At 41.3% G+C, this 16,102-nt stretch overlaps 1 protein-coding gene across 1 annotated transcript; it reads left to right on the top strand.

Annotated features, from left to right (window-relative positions):
* Window positions 1-4,429: 4,429 nt before the first annotated feature.
* On the top strand, window positions 4,430-15,807 carry Tm4sf20 (transmembrane 4 L six family member 20). The gene is made up of 4 exons (XM_051190187.1): window positions 4,430-4,634; window positions 9,921-9,986; window positions 13,089-13,240; window positions 15,488-15,807. Exons 1-4 carry the CDS (start codon window positions 4,452-4,454, stop codon window positions 15,765-15,767), a joined length of 681 nt encoding a protein of 226 aa, XP_051046144.1. The 5' UTR covers window positions 4,430-4,451; the 3' UTR covers window positions 15,768-15,807.
* The last annotated feature ends 295 nt before the right edge of the window (window positions 15,808-16,102 follow it).

Below are 16,102 nucleotides of genomic sequence, written 5' to 3'. Positions count from 1 at the left end.
GAAGGGCTGCTGTCAGCAAAAGTGTGGCTGTAAGAAGCAATGTTGCTGTTAGGATGGCTGCTGGCCTCTGGGCAGGTGATGGTAGGATCCACGCTCATACACTTATATGCTACATAAAACATAATACATACATTAGACAGTATGTACCGCAATCCCTCCCACTTTACCTACATATCAAGCTGTGGGGTTGAATAGAAACATGCCTGATTAGAAAGAATACTAAAAAAAGTCTGTGCTCTGTTGGAGGCACCTAAGCATGGGTAAATAAGTCAGCCTCCCTGGATTTCGCTCATTTATCTATGAAAAAAATAAAGTTGAACACGGCCTCTCTGAAGACTTCTTCAACTTTAATAGCAGATCCATCTATTGAGTTCTTAAAACTGAACTCACGGCCCTTCTGCCTTTACACTTTGAAGATTTATTTCCCTTTTATACCTGATAACATCGAATATATAACTTGAATACTGGGAACATTACTTTAAAAATTCACTGCCAATCATAATCTGCATTGTCATGAAAACAGGACAAGGCTCATGAAGGTCCAGAAAAGTCATATTAATGATCTCAGCTGAATGAATGCCTTCTAAGCCAGGTAGTGGTTTAGCATTCAGGAGGCGGAGGCCGGTGGCTTTCTGAGTTCGAGGCCAGCCTGGTCTATAAAGTGAATTCCAGGACAGCTAGGACTATTGCATAAAGAAAGCTTGTCTTAAAAAGACTATGATTATTAATAATGTAAAAGAGAAAAAAAGAATGTATTCTGTGATTTTGAAATGTTTACCTTTGAAGAAATACCTGTACTTACACATCTGCTTACATTGGTTGTATAGTGCATGTGTCTTAGTTTAACATGTTCTCTTCTTCCCCCAATATAATTTATTAATAAAACAATAAAAATATTGTGTTTCACTGTTCTTGGTTTGATTTTTCTCACTGACTGTTGCAACTGATGTTTTAGCAACACAGGTTTAAACTCCAGAAAGGTTATAGGATACGCACAGGTTATCCGGGAGGTGGCGGTGCATATCTTTAATTCCAGGACCATGGGAGGCAGAAGCAAGTGGATCTGTGAGTTTGATGTCGGCCTGGTCTACAAAGTGAGTTCCAGGACAGCCAAGGCTACACACAGAGAAACTCTATCCCAAAATTAACACCACCCCAAAAAAGAGATAGACAAGTGTTGACATTGAATATAATAGGAAATGCAAGCTACTGAAATAAAGAAACTAAAACAATGTACAGTGAGTCAATAGAAGTGATGGGAGATGTCATTCTGTAAATATGTTTCTCTTATTGGTTAATGAATAAAGCACTGTTGGCCAATAGGAAAGCAAGATAGGCGGGACTAGGAGACTAGGAAGGGAGAGGAAGAAGAAGAGGAGGAGATTCAACATGGAGGATGGAGAGAGTAGAATGCCGGCCCCTCTCTCCGGTAAGACCATGTGGCAATACTTAGGTCAATAGAAATGGGTTACTATTTAAGACAGAGCTAGCTAATAAGAAATACTAGTAACAGGCTAACAGCTTTATATCAAAAACAGCATCTCTGCGTGTTATTTGGGGCTGGTGCTGCTGAGGAACCAGGCGGCAGAAAAACCTACTCATAGAAGTTTGTCTGGTTGATGTCAATAATCCTGGGTAGCTTTAGGTGGGCAGAAAGGAATATGGGCGAAGGGACCTGCTCTCCATTTAGTTATTTGGCATCAACATGGTCAATGTATGACCTCTAAGATAGTTTAGTTGTTCCCAGTCTATGGTGGATAACAACATAGGCAAAGCCTAGTGCTTACAAAGCAATTTGGCTTGAAAGTGACATGGTTTTCTTTCCCCCTCTTCCAATTGGTTTGAAGTAGTCATATGGTCTTATGTGGTGCTGTCCAATAATACAAAAGGAAAATACATATATTCATATATATCCATAAAATTCACAAAAATCAGTGGTTATTTATGTGCACCATATATAACTCAAACTCTATTAAGACTCTTATTGGTTTCAAGAGACATGCTAAGACAACTTTGGTGAATGTTTACTACCTATTCATCTCCCTTGAATTCTTGCTCGAGTAGTTCAACAGGTCAGGCAGCAGGTTGCATTGTTAAGACCTAGCTTGTGATCATGTGAACTCTTTACATGGGGTGGAGCTTTGGAGACAGGATAGAAAAGACAGTAGGGGCTGGAGAGAGTCCTGACTTGTTTGAAAAATATTACCTGTCATTCTAGACTCACAAGCATAAACATGGTTCAAATTGTTTCCAAAGGATCTGATGGTATACTTCATGAGATAGCTATGGTGAGTATGGTGTTTTTCTGGTTGTCCTTTCTGTACACCAAAGGCATCCTCTGCATCTGGAATCTGGATATGCAATGATTACATGGACAGCTGAGAGATACGGGAAGCAGCACAAGTCAAAGGCCATCTTCTTGCTCCTGTCTATTGCTGTTGAAAAGGAGCACAGGACACTGAGTCTCCTGCGTTTCGTGAATACTTCTGTGTTTCATGGTTCCAACAACAGTTTCATAGACCCCAAGATGCAGGTGAAATGACAATAGTCAGTGTTTCACGGTTCAGCTACCAGCATGGAGTGTGTGGCAGTCTGCTGATGAAAGCAGAGCCAGCGGTCTCCCAACCTGCACCTAAATCAGTGTTTGAACCTGACTGTTCCTGGGGCAGCGCCTTGAATTCCCTGTCCTTCTGAAGGCTGTAGGGGCAGAAGCTCCCTGCCGCTAGTTCAGCTGTCATGTTCTGGAAAGGCTTTCTGCAGACAAGCAAAGCCCCCAGCCTTTCCTCTGGCCTTTCTAGCAATTTTGCAGACAGAACCTCCCAACAGCATCTCTCCTCACTTAACACAGCCAGAAGAATTTTGACTTCTTTCTTCTCTCCTTCCTTCCTTCTTTCTTATTTTTATGAGTGGCTGGCATGGTTACAAGAATGCTTTTCTTATCACTTTTGGGTCAAATTTTATCATTTTCAAAGCCTTCCGGAACACTGGTTCCCAGCCCAGTTGAATAAACTTTCTTCTGAGCATCTTCACTCCTGCTGGTTTTGGTATGCCATGAGCCAAACAATTAGTATTAGTGTACTTTCCAATAGTTGGACTTAGTAGCTTTTGGTTTTAGCTCTTTTGGTTGCAGAAAAGTAGAAACTCACTTTTTTAAAAAGAGTACAAAAGGATAATTTATCACAGGACAGGTATTTGTCAGGTAGAAACCAAGATGTAGAAAGCCACTGATCAGTCACCTCCTCTCCAAGCATATGAATGTCACCCACCTCCTCCCCGTGAATCCAGTGGCCTCCACCACTGTAGTCCATCATCATCTCTAATAGCATCAGTGGCATCTGTGTTCTGGAAATAGAAGGAGGGTGTTATAGATAGAGCTGGCTGACGTTTGTGTGCTTCTTCTGGATGTACTCATTTGAATTTTACCGCCCACTCACCCTCAGGTGCCTAATGACTCACCCACCTTCCAGTGAGTGAACAGAAATGGAACAGGCCAGTTTAGGTAATAAGGAGAGCAGGGGTCATTGCTGCATCTTAAAACATGGCCTCTGTACATGTGGGATCCTGGATTCAGCCGCTGTCGCTCATCTGGCACTCTTGGGGACCCAACATCAGTGCAGCCTCCTGAGGGGGTGGCTATGGTGGCCGCTCAGTATGAACAAGCACTTTCGCACTTGAAGCTTCTCCCAACTGATTATGTCTTTCCATGAGGAAGTCCCAAACTAGTAGGAAAGAGAATGGAGCCACATTGTAGAAAGAGAAACTGTGGTACGTGGTTCAAGGTTTGGATAAAGCCAGACACCGTCATCTCTATGCCCATTGCTTTTATCATGGTTTCCATATTTGATCACCTTCCTTCTGATGGCATTAGCCAAACTTTCCAGATGTCAGAGGCAGGCTCTGTACAAATTACCTATGTTACAATTCAGCATCGAAAATGCTGTCTGTGAGCAAATGGCCAGAAATGGAATACTAATGTTTAGAATAATCAGGAATACCTACAGATAAGAAATATTTTCTTAATCTTATACATGTTCATAGTCTTACGAAACAACTCCCAAAATAAGGGTACTTCACACAGAATAATACTATCAACATATGAAAAACAGTTTATCCTAATTGGACATCCTCGTCTTTTTTACATCTTATAAGTAAAGGAATATTTCAGAGGAGTTATGTCAAGTCCAGTTTTGTCAGTTTTTACTCACCTATATTCATGTGTGAACTCACTGCACAGCAACTGCCTGTTTTCCTTCATCTTATCATAATATAAAATGATTATTGGTTCCCATCATAATCCTTGTAATAACGCCTGGACCTACTGGACTCTGAACTGCTTTCGGCAACTCATTTTTCATACTTGCTAAATATTAACCAGCACATTGGAATAAAAGGCCAGGCAGCTGCACAAACCCAGGCACTTTGAGAACGTTTCTAACTGAACCAGGACAACCATGACGTGCTGTGAGGGATGGACATCCTGCAATGGCTTCAGCCTGCTGATTCTGGTCATTCTAGCAGTGATTATTAACTGTATTCCTCTGGGTATCAGCTTAGTGGAGGCAGACTCAGTGTCTCAAAACCCCATCTCTTGCTATGAGTGGTGGTTCCCAGGAATCATAGGAGCAGGAGCGATGGTGAGTAATACCTACTTGACTTGACTGGGAGATGGGTGCAGTGGTTTTTACTGATGTCTTTAAGTGTGATTTTCAGCCTTGAAGGCAACTATGTCTTCATAGGATACAATTAGGAATGTAGGTTATCATTGACTTATACTGCTTTATTTTGAAGAATTATAATCTACATGAAGAAAACTGCTGTGGTCCATCCCAGGGACCTTAAGGCAAACAAAAAGAAGTTGATAGAAGGTGGTTAGGTCATTACCTACCACATTTCTTCAAGGGTAGGATGACACTTCTGGATTTTCTTATTTAATATTAAAGATCTTTTTCTTTTCAATGTTTTTCTTTTCTTTCTTTACTTCTTCCTTTTCTCCCTTTTTTATGGTACTGGGGATGGAACTCGGGGCTCTACACATTCTAAGTCACTGAGTTGCACTCCCAGCCCTATGGAGCATTTTTAAATCCTTCTTTACCCCATTCTGATTTCTAGGCATTTCTAGGGGATGCAGCAGTCAGTAGTGGAAGTTGCTCACTGAGAATGAGAAGCATGGACAGTCTTGGGGGTGGCACAGTGAGGCTTAGCCTGCTTCTCAAGTGAGTTGGCCTAAGGCATACAGATCAAAACCCTGGGCCTCTTTTATAAGCTGCTCGTCCATGGTCATGGTGTTTTATCACAGCCATAGAAAAGTAACTAAGACAGCCTTTCTTCCTTGGCTGTCATACAGATCCTAGAATGCCATAGAGGTTTCTAGTTTGATGATGGTGAATGGACCTTCTTTGTTGAAATCTGATGCAGAGTGGTACAACACAGAACTCGTGAGTGTTCTTCACAGTAAGACATCAGAGCAGTGCTGAGTCAGATTTACATGCTCTCCAAGGAATTCTGATGCAGCCAGTCTGGGTAGAACCCACTTGTAGGATTCAATCAATTTACAGATCTGGAAGAATCTGAAAGGCAACAGATCTATCTCTGATATATTACCACAACTAAGTTACTTATCCTAGGGCTCTGTTTTGGTATCTGTCTGATGGGCTCAGTGATGCTGAAATGGACAATTCAGCACCTAGGAGCTTGCTTTTGCTTGTTCTATCACTTGTATGGTGCATCAGTGGATGTAGTTAGCACCAGAGAAATGAGCTTGAGAGAGAAAGAGGGAGAGAGAACTATAAACATTGATATTACGAGGGTTTTTGCAGATAATGAAACATAGAAGTAGCTTTTAAAGAAACTCACAACATAAAGGAGTTCTCTACTTGGGTCACTAATTATTGGCAGAAGTATCTTACCCATCCCTCACTTCACTTTTTCTTTTTCCTTCTCTACCCTCACCCCAGGATCTTGTTGTACCCAGCTTTGAATCAGTAGATTTATACATGTGTTTTACAGGCAGCTGCAGGCAGTTGTGACCCTCCTGTTGTGGGTGCTGGGAACCAAGCTTGGATCCTTCCTACGAGCAGAGAGTGCTCTTCATCCCTGAGCCATCTCTTCCACCTATGTATGGGTCACTAATTCTTAGTGAAGATCAGGTTACTGCTACTGGGTTTCTCCTTAAGCTTACGTTAAAAACAGCCTTAGAGCCGAGCATGTTGGCATACACTTGAAATCAAAGGAGGCTGAGGTCAGAGGATTCCAAGTCTGAAAGTCACCTAGTCTATATGACACTGGGTCTCAAAAAAATCCAACCAACCAACCAATAAATCAAACCAACAAACAAAAAAATGCACAACAGCTAACCAATCAAAACAGAACAAGAATCCTAAGCAACAAAACCTCTTAGGCCATGGTATATTGAACTTTATATATAAAACCGTGCCCTTTGAGCCCATCTGGCATTGCAAAGCCACTCAAAAAGCCTTCCCCACAGATCGATGGCTTGCTTTCCTTTTCCAACTGGGGTGATCTAGCCATCTGTTTCAGGTAGACACAGCCACTGGAAAAGCTTTTAGAAAAATCTGAGTTGCCTCTTCAAAGTGTTGTGCCAACTCTCTTCCAGGCTGAACGGCAAAGCATCAGACCTGCCTCTGGTCTTCTAGAAGGCTCTCTCCTAGTTTAGAAGGGCTAGCTTCCTCTTCACCTGGTATAAACAGAGTCAGAACTTAGCCAAGAGCATCTGAGCCATGGCTGCAAAGCTCCCCCAAATGTTGCAGTGGTGATAAGCTGTTTAGAGAAACTCAGCTATCTCTAGGTATGATCTGGCACTGTGAAAAATACAGGAGAAAATATTTTAAAGCTTTGCTACAATTATTAAAGAGTACGGGGTATCTTGTGTGCTCTTATTTTAGAGAAAGCAAAGAGCCAGAGCAGAGACTAGACAGATAAAGAAGGACCAAAACACATCAAGCTTTCATTTGTTGACATCCTACAGGGTGCCAACTACTGGGCCCATTACCATGCAGCCAAGTTTCAACCTGACAATCACCTGGGATACAATTATCACTTTGTACTTTACAGACCAGAAAACAGAAGGCTAAGAATGTGAACAAGGTCACACAATGGGTGCGAAGCCCAATTCTAGATTTATCTAGTGCCAAAGCTAGTTAAATACCATAATCCTCAATCCCTGTCTCAGGCCCACAGAGGTCAAAGATAATATCCATAAAACAAAAGGACCAGGAAGCTGAATCACACCAAGGTCTACACACCTGTGAAATGTTTCAGAGAGTCTGAACTCCTTGGACCACAGCTAAGTCTAGGTGCTTTCCCCAGTAAATATTAACCAGAGACCATTAAAGTATGGAACACATGGAAAAATCTGATGTTCTTCATAGGGAGGCCCTCAGACGGGAAGTGAGCCCACAAGCAGACAGGTGGATGACAGCAGCGCTCTGTGGGCAAGCATGTCTTCATGACCCTTAGCTCTACATAAACAGAGGAACCAAGTCTTCCCAGGGGGAGTATGTCCTTCGTGTGTCTGTCAAAATTATGACTTCTGCAGGAAAGTTTATGAAAGATTCCCTAAGTGTGCTGAGCATATGGTTATAGGCCTTAAGACCTTTGCATGTTGGTTGGTACATTTCACATTAGGATTATGTCAGGAATGGGGGATTTTATAGGAAACTGCATGCAATACAAACTCGGGGGCTTGTTACTGATTATCAAATCATTTATGATTTTAGGACCAACCCATATCAGAGGTGAACCTTTTATCTTTTGGAACTGTATCCAAGTAAAACATCATGTAATTATGTTTAACAATATCTACTAAGGGAGGGGACATCAATATAAATGTCACTCAATCTAGCATTAAAAGCATTTAAAAATGTTCCTTGAAAAATATAAACAGAAAAGCTCCTTTACTACATAAAGTTAATTATAAGCTGGGGCTTAATCGTTCCTTTTATTGACTTTATGCATTATATAAGGATAATTTGTCAAGTGAGTTATTAAAATCTTAGTGGAAAGCAAACGACTGTAAGTCAAACAGATTAGATTACATGTAAAACCTTTACAAAACAGAGATTCTGCATTCATGCTGAGCTATGGCTTTGTATGCTGCTTTCATGTTCAATAGCCTAGAGGATTCCCCAAGCTTACTTCTAGCATTTTTTTTAACTGTCTAAGGCTCTTGTGTGCTTCCTTTATGAAACTACACATTTCTAAAACTGGTGGAAAGCATGGGTTCCTGCCAAGAAAATGAATAGTAATTATTTATACAAACAAGAGAAGCAAGACTGAATTAAAGACCTCAACTCAAACCAACCACACTGAACCCCACAGAAGAAAACGTGGGAAGTAGCCTTGAATGCATTGGCACAGATCACTTCCTAAATATTAACACTAGTAGTACAGACACTGAGAGCAACAGTGAATAAATGGGACCTCCTGGAACGGAGAAGCTCCTGTAAAGCAAAGAACATGGTCAACAAGACAAAACAGCAGCCTACAGAATGGAAAAAGAGCTTTACCAACCCCACTTCTGCCAGAGGGCTGATCTCCAAAATATACAAAGAACTCAAGAAACTAGACATCAAAAGACCAAATAATCCAATAAAAAAAAATGGGGTACAGATCTAAAAAGAGAACTCTCAACAGAGGAATCTCAAAGGGCAATGCACGCTTAAGAAAATGCTCAACACCCTTAATCATCAGAGAAATGCAAATCAAAACAACTCTGAGATACCATCTTACACCTGTCACAATGGCCAAGATCCATTCCAGGGCTTCTAGGTGGAGCTGAACACCCGGCATAGCTAAGAATTCACAAGTAGAAGGACGCAACTGACATTCTGTCCCTCAACACTACAAAACTCCTTGTTAAGAATGTCTGGGCATAACTGATGCCAATTCTTTTTAAAAATAAAAAACTAACTCTTAAGAATGTGATACTATTTACATCTCTTTTGAGTAGTACAGAATGCAATATATACCAGACTTCTGCCTGTATTTATTCCCAGGACTCGGAAGGGAGTTTGAGGCCACCCTGGTCTACACAGTGAGTTCCAGGCTAGCCAAGGCTACACAGCAAGATCTTATGTCAACTAAACAGACAAAAGCCCTGAAGATTTTAAACATCACTGTAAAATAAAATCAGTATGTGTTATGGATACAGGAGTAGAAAAGAGCATTCTCGAGTACAGGCTGGAGGAGACCAGGGGTGTGGAAAGTGAGGCACTTGGGAGTAATGATGAATTAGTCCATGACAAATGGCGGGCAAACAAAATGTCAATTTCCTTCTTCCCAGATTGACTTGTTTAATTTACAGGAAATTAGCTAAGGCTGTAGTAACTGGAGGAGAGGGAGGGAAGAGACAATAGGGGTGAGAAAGGAAGGCAGAGTGGAAGAGAGAGGACAGAAAGGTAAACCTGCCGGGAGTTGATGGCACACACCCTTAATCCCAGCACTTGGGAGGCAGAGGCAAGTGGATCTCTGCGAGTTCGAGGCCAACCTGGTCTACAGAGCTAGTTCCAGGACAGGCTCCAAAGCTACACTGAGAAATGCTGTCTCGAAAGACAAAACAAAGCAAACAAACAAACAAAAAAAGTAAATCTGAGGTGATAGCACCAATTCTTTAAGACTCCTTCTAAAACTGACATCTACTCTACCTAAAATCCAGGAGGCTATATCTGACTCTGAGGAAACAGGAGACAGAGATCATCCAACTGCTACTTCAGCTCTCACCCTTTTAATCTTTATGGTTGAAACTGATGCTAAGGGTCACAACACAACAAAGTTGCCAGACTTCCTCTTTCTTTCTCTGGAGCCCTGAATTCCCCCAGGGGGGCAGTACATGGAAGGTGATGACTGGTTTTCATGTGTTGAGAAGAGCTAGCACTCATCTTTCCTGTAACCTTTCTTTCCAGGTCATCCCAGCAACAGCAATGGCCTTGGCGTCGAGAAAAAGAGCATGCTGCAATAACAGGACAGGGGTGAGTAAGGAGCAGTGGGCTTGGAAGCAGAAGTACATTAACAGCCAATGGCATCAGCACCTGCTGGCCTGAGTCTAGAACAAATGCTATTGGGGCTTGCCAAATAGTCACATAAAGAGCGAGAAGACAGTTTTTCTTTTCTCGTAGAAATGTAGCTTTGAGCCAGGCAGAAGTGGCATGTGCTTTTAATCCCAGCGCTCTGGAGGCAAAGGCAGGGGGGTCTCTGTGAGTTTGGGGCCAGCCTGGTCTACAGAGCTAGTTCCAGTACAGCCAGAGCTATTACACAGAGAAACCCCTCCCCAAAACAAACAAATCAACAAACAAAAGCAACAATAACAAAGAAATTTAGCTTTGGGAACTTGCCTTTTGTCCTGTCCTCAACCTTCAGTTCACCTGAAGAATCAGAAGTTTTTCAAATGATGATTCTTGTCACAACTGGAACTATCAGTTTCATAATACTAAGATATTTGTTTTGAGTAGTCTAGAAAATACTTAGGGCAAATGCATCCTCTGTTTTTTAGTGCAGATGGAAGGGTTAGTTTACCAGGTTAATTGCTCTTAGTTCAGATTAATTATTCTTAAAGGAGACATCAATCATTTTTCAAACATTTGATACCTACCATATTTATTTCCTCAAAACCCTAATGTGGGCAATGGTTAGATCTTAGTTTCTTTTAATTAATAATCAATTAATTTGATGGGTGGTTGTTTTCTTAAGACAGGCTCCCTTCATGCAACCCTGGCTGTCCTGGAACTCACTATGTAGGCTGGGCTGGCTTTGGATTTGTAGAGTTCCACCTGCTCTTTGTCTCCTGAGTGCTGGGATTAAAGGTGTGTGCCATCCTGCCTGGGAGATCTTGTTGTTGACCAAGACACTAATGGTCAGAAAAGGGGGGGGGGTAATTTACTAGAGTAGCACAGCACTGTATTTTCTAATTAAACTCACCAGACTCCCAGTTTTAGCCCTTCTGCTGTTCACACAATGAACAGGATACTGGGGTGGGGGTTGAATTCTCTAAGGCAGGGGTAGACCAATGACAAGCAGCCATAATCAATGCATGGGGCTGGGCTCAGCATCAAGGCTTTAAGTCAATGGTTCCCAATCAGGTGAGAACACACACAGATCTAGGGAGGTTTCACAACTGTGAGTGCCTGAGTTAGACCCTGAGATTCTGTGTGCGTCAGTCTTCAGAAGTACCAGGTGATCGCATGGGGGAAGAGCCATCGACCCAAAGTGGATAATGGCCCATAGAACTTATGTGCTTCAGACACTTTTAAATTATTTTAAGGCATTATGTCCATGCCTGTGGAGGCCAGAAGAGGTGTTGGATCCCCTAGAACTGCAGTTACAGAGGGTTGAGCTAATATGTGGGTGCTGGGAATTGAACCTGGGTCCTTTAGAAGAACATCCATTACTCTTGACTACTGAGCCATTCCTCCAGGCCCAGAATAAAGATTTTTTTTTTCTTAAGAGCCTGCTTCTGGTATTCTCTGTTTATCTAGGAACAATAACCACTTTAATTGTGGTATTCTTAGTCTGTCTTTGTTCCTGTTACTTTGTAAGTATTCCATAAACATTAGTTTTTGGTTTCTACTGCCTGTCACTTTTGTTCCGAAACTACTACATCCTAGTGCAGTTTGACTTGGCCTCACTTCTATATGATACAACTTTTCAAGACATCCTGGTTTACCTCTGATTCTTTGAATTTGAAAAGTACCCAGCATTTGAATTTTTCTCAAATCAAATTTCTATTAAGACCTTTTGCACATACCCTTTCATTAAAAATGATCATCTTTAATCTGGGTGTTGGTGGTTCACACCTTTAATCCCAGCACTTGGGAGGCACAGGCAGGCAGATCTCTGGGAGTTCAAGACCAAGGCCTGATCTACAAAGTGAGTTCCAGGACAGGCTCCAAATCCACAGAGAAACCCTGTCTAGAAAAAAACAAAACAAAACAAAGATCATTTTGTAAATGATCACTTAGGTTCTGTCTGCCAAATTCCACACTTCATCTGTTTGTATGACTCAGATTCATAAAAGGCACAGACTTTCCCTCCATGGTATTTTCAACTGTGGGCAGATGTAGAGCTTCCACCCCTATCCTAAAGGGATATGTGGCATTGTGGAGAAGGATTTTAATTGTCATACTGGCCTGGGTGGATGAAGGGATAGTAGGACATGATGGGTGGAAACCAAGGATGCTGATGCACACCAACCTCCCTTGGACAGGCCGCGATAGCAAGATGCCTGCTTTGATGTGTGGAGCTGAGAGGCTGTGCTCTCTCCACCCTGTTGCTCATTGTATTTCAGGATGCTGGCCATTGGCCACTTACAGCAACAGCCAAATATGGATGGAGGAAATGGGATCCAAGAGCCCAGAAATCAAAGCCTAGTGAGAGTTCATTGAAGTTAGAACTATATACGATAGGAAGGAGGAGCCAGGTTTCAGTGGCCAGAAGGAAAATAAAAGCCCAGGAATATAAAACTTAAGATTTTTTTGAGAGACTTTGGCAAGTGCAACCATCTTTTGGCAATGAATTCAACAGAAGACTTTGATCTCTCTCCTTTTCGTAAATTAATACCTAATCAAACTGCAGTCTCAAGACTCCGCACCAGACATACAAGCTTAAGGATCTGAGTTTAAATTTCTAGGGCTCACATAAAGATCGGATACAGTGGCACATGCATATAACCCAGTGTTAGAGGGGCAGAAATGTAGGTTCCAGAGCTCACTGACTGGCCAGCCTAGAAAAATGGTTGAGCCACAGGTTCAGCGAGAGACCCTGCCTCAAAAGTAAGGTGGAGGATAGTGATAATGGAAGACACCCAACATCAACCTCTGGTTTACACTCCCCCATACACACACATGAACACACATATGTGTGCAGAACACACCCATAGGAACATGTACAAATATCATATATATATATATATATATATATATATATATATATCTACAAATAAGAAAAAAAATCTAAGATCACAAATTGATTGGAGAACTGCAGTAAGTAAATGACTAAGACTTAAGAGCTACTGTATAACTTGAAACAGACACAGGACATATAATGATGTGTGCAAACGTCTCTGCTTTGTTTCCCAGATGTTCCTTTCCTCGCTCTTAAGTGTGATCACAATCATTGGTGCTGTGTATTGCATGTTGGTATCACTCCAGGCTCTCTCGGAAGGTCCTCTCATTTGTAGCTCTCAAGCCAACAGTACTGTCTCTTGTGAATTTTCATTGAAAAACTTAAGGTGAGTAGCATTTTGTCACATTGTCGCACAACGACAGCTAATTATGATGCACTCTATAGGCTTTTCTCTGTTCCTAGGGACTTGGTGATGTAATATAATAGGCAACGTCTCACAAAGAAGTGGAGGGGCTGCCACAACCCAAATGCCCTGGGTTATACTTGTAACCCAGGTGGCTTATACTTGTAAAAATTCATGGTTATGTGTGTATATCTCTTAAAAGTTCTGGGAATATCACTTAATTTAAATATTTTGGAATAGTAATGCACAAGGGAAACATTTACTTTCTACATGACTGAACTTTTTTTTTTTTAATTTAAATTTTATACACGAGTTTTGCCTATATGGAAGTGCATCGCATATGGGCAGTACCCATAGAGGCCAGAAGAGGGCACTGTACCTGGAATTGGAGTTAGGAATTGTTTTGAGCCAGTATTGGGATCTAAATCCAGGTCCTCTGTTAAGAGTGACAAGAACTCCGAGCCCTAATTATGATGATGTGTGTTTGTACTGTAAATACAGTATGTATGGAGGCCACAGGTGATGGCCACAGGTGATGGATCCCCGTAGAATCAGAGTTATTGGCAGTTGGCAGTTGCAAACTGCCTCTGGTGAGTGTTGAGAACTAAACTTGGGTCAGTATATGCTCTAAACAGCTGAGCCATCCCACCAGTCCCTAACTCATCACTAAATTTGTAAACCATAGATGGCTTCATTATTTTGTGTATGGTGCTCATGCACTTGCAATATTTCGTTGGTGTGCATGTGAATAGAAGAGCACATGTGTGCCAATGCATAGGAAGGTCAGGGCTTGACAATGGGTGGCCTCACATTTTCTCCACTTTCGTTACCAAGGCAGGGTCTCTCACTCAACCTGGAGCCTGATTACTCAGCTAGGCAGCTTGCTTCAGGGACTCCCTTGCTTCTGCCTATCCCAGTGCTGGAATTACAGGTGGCCACCCTGTCTTCTTGGTTTTTATGTGGGTGCGGGGGATCTGAACTCTGGTCCTCAGACTTTCACAGCAAGTGTTTTATTCATGGAAGCACCACCCCAGCCCTTTACTTTTGAACCTTAAATAAATAAATAAATAAAACACAAGAAACAACAGCTAGTAGATACATGTAGTCATACTATGTACTTATAGACAGAAATAAAAATATTTACATCATGTAGCAACATATTACACTGGACATCACATATACATGGTCCATTGAGACAATTCTATGGCTGAATTTTAGGCATGATTTGCAAAACCAGGAAGGCCAATCTAATTCAATAGCTACCTTTAATTAGCCATTTAGTTTGGGAAATGCACCAGATTTAACTTTTACAGTTTTATCAAACAAATGTTTTTTTACGAATTACCTACTTTTTAAAAAGTCTCTCAAAATTGTATATCAGTTATTGTGAAATAAACAAAACCCAAAGAAATTCCTTTGCTAGTAAGGACAATTTGAACTCTCAGTAGTCATTTAACCCTCAAGGAATGACAACAGTCTACTGATACAGTGGGTCACAGGCCAAGCTTTGGGGACAGTAGCACTCAGACAGCCCCTCCTAGTCTAGCTGGGGAGGCCAACACAACAGGGCAATCCTGTAGTCTCCGGCAAATCCATAGTTTCATAAGTCATATGTTGCAAATACTGTTATTTTCTCAAGTCTGAAGTCAGTTGTTGGGAATCTAGAAATGGGAATTCCCTAAGAGTACTCCATTTTATTGATAAACATTCTGATAAAAATCATCTTGAGACAGATGTGTTAGGACTAAAAGCATCTCCTTTTATGTTAGGAAAGGTATATAGCATTTTAATCAGACATATTTATAATGTTATGAATAAAAACCATTCATCTGGTCTCTCAGCAGATCTAGGTAAAAAAAAACTTGAGATAGGTGTGTGTGTGTGTGTGTGTGTGTGTGTGTGTGTGTGTGTTGGTTTGTTTACCTACCTTTGGCAAGTAGAAAGGCTGCAAAGACAGGTTCAAACACCTGACACTGTTGATATTTATTTTCATTCCAACATGTCATCTTACGTGGCTCACCTTAAGATCAGGTGTTCTATGGAAAAGGATACAATGTGTGATTAAGTAATGGCTTTAAGATTAAAGCTATGTTTATGTGCTCAGAAAACCAGATCTTAGCTATAACTTCTGTATACAATCTTTAAAATCATAAATCGTGTCTTGCTATACTGGAACTTTTATTTTGTTAATAGGCACATTTAACCCTTCTCCTTCTTTCTCCCCCCCAGTAACTTCCGTCCTGAATCCTTCAATCTGCAGTGGTTCTTTGAAGACAATTGTGTTTCTTCTACTGGTTTAAAAAACTCCACCATCAATGACATACTCAATAACTGGAGAGTACCCAACTCTGACTCTAAAGAAGACAGACACAGGATTTTCCACTTCTCAGTATTTCTGAGTCTCCTGCTGGTTGGAATCCTCGAGCTCCTGTTTGGGATCAGTCAGATACTCATTGGTTTCCTTGGTTGTCTGTGTGGTGTCTCTAGGCGAAGGGGTCAAATTGTGTAGCTTAAAGGCTAATAAACTAGAATATCAGTACTTTGAATAATTTGAAAATTACATCTAAAATAATATGCTTTTATAAGATCAATAATGAGGCATCATCTGGAACACCAGGTCATTTTAGTGCAAAAAGTTGTTTTTGAAATCATCTCTGAAGCAGCTTAAAAAATATCAACCTATCAAGCTGGATCATGGTGGCTCACATCTTTAATCCCAGCACACAGAGACAGAGGCAACTTAATTGCTGAGTTCGAGGCTAGCCTGGTGTACAAAGCAAGTTCCAGGGCAGCCAGGGCTACATAAAGAAACCCTGTGTTGAAAATCAAAATCAAAATCAATAA

The sequence above is a fragment of the Phodopus roborovskii genome, unplaced genomic scaffold (assembly GCF_943737965.1).
Source record: "Phodopus roborovskii unplaced genomic scaffold, PHOROB, whole genome shotgun sequence".
Classification (NCBI taxonomy): Eukaryota; Metazoa; Chordata; class Mammalia; order Rodentia; family Cricetidae; genus Phodopus; species Phodopus roborovskii.
This window is presented reverse-complemented; position numbering and strand designations above follow the sequence as displayed.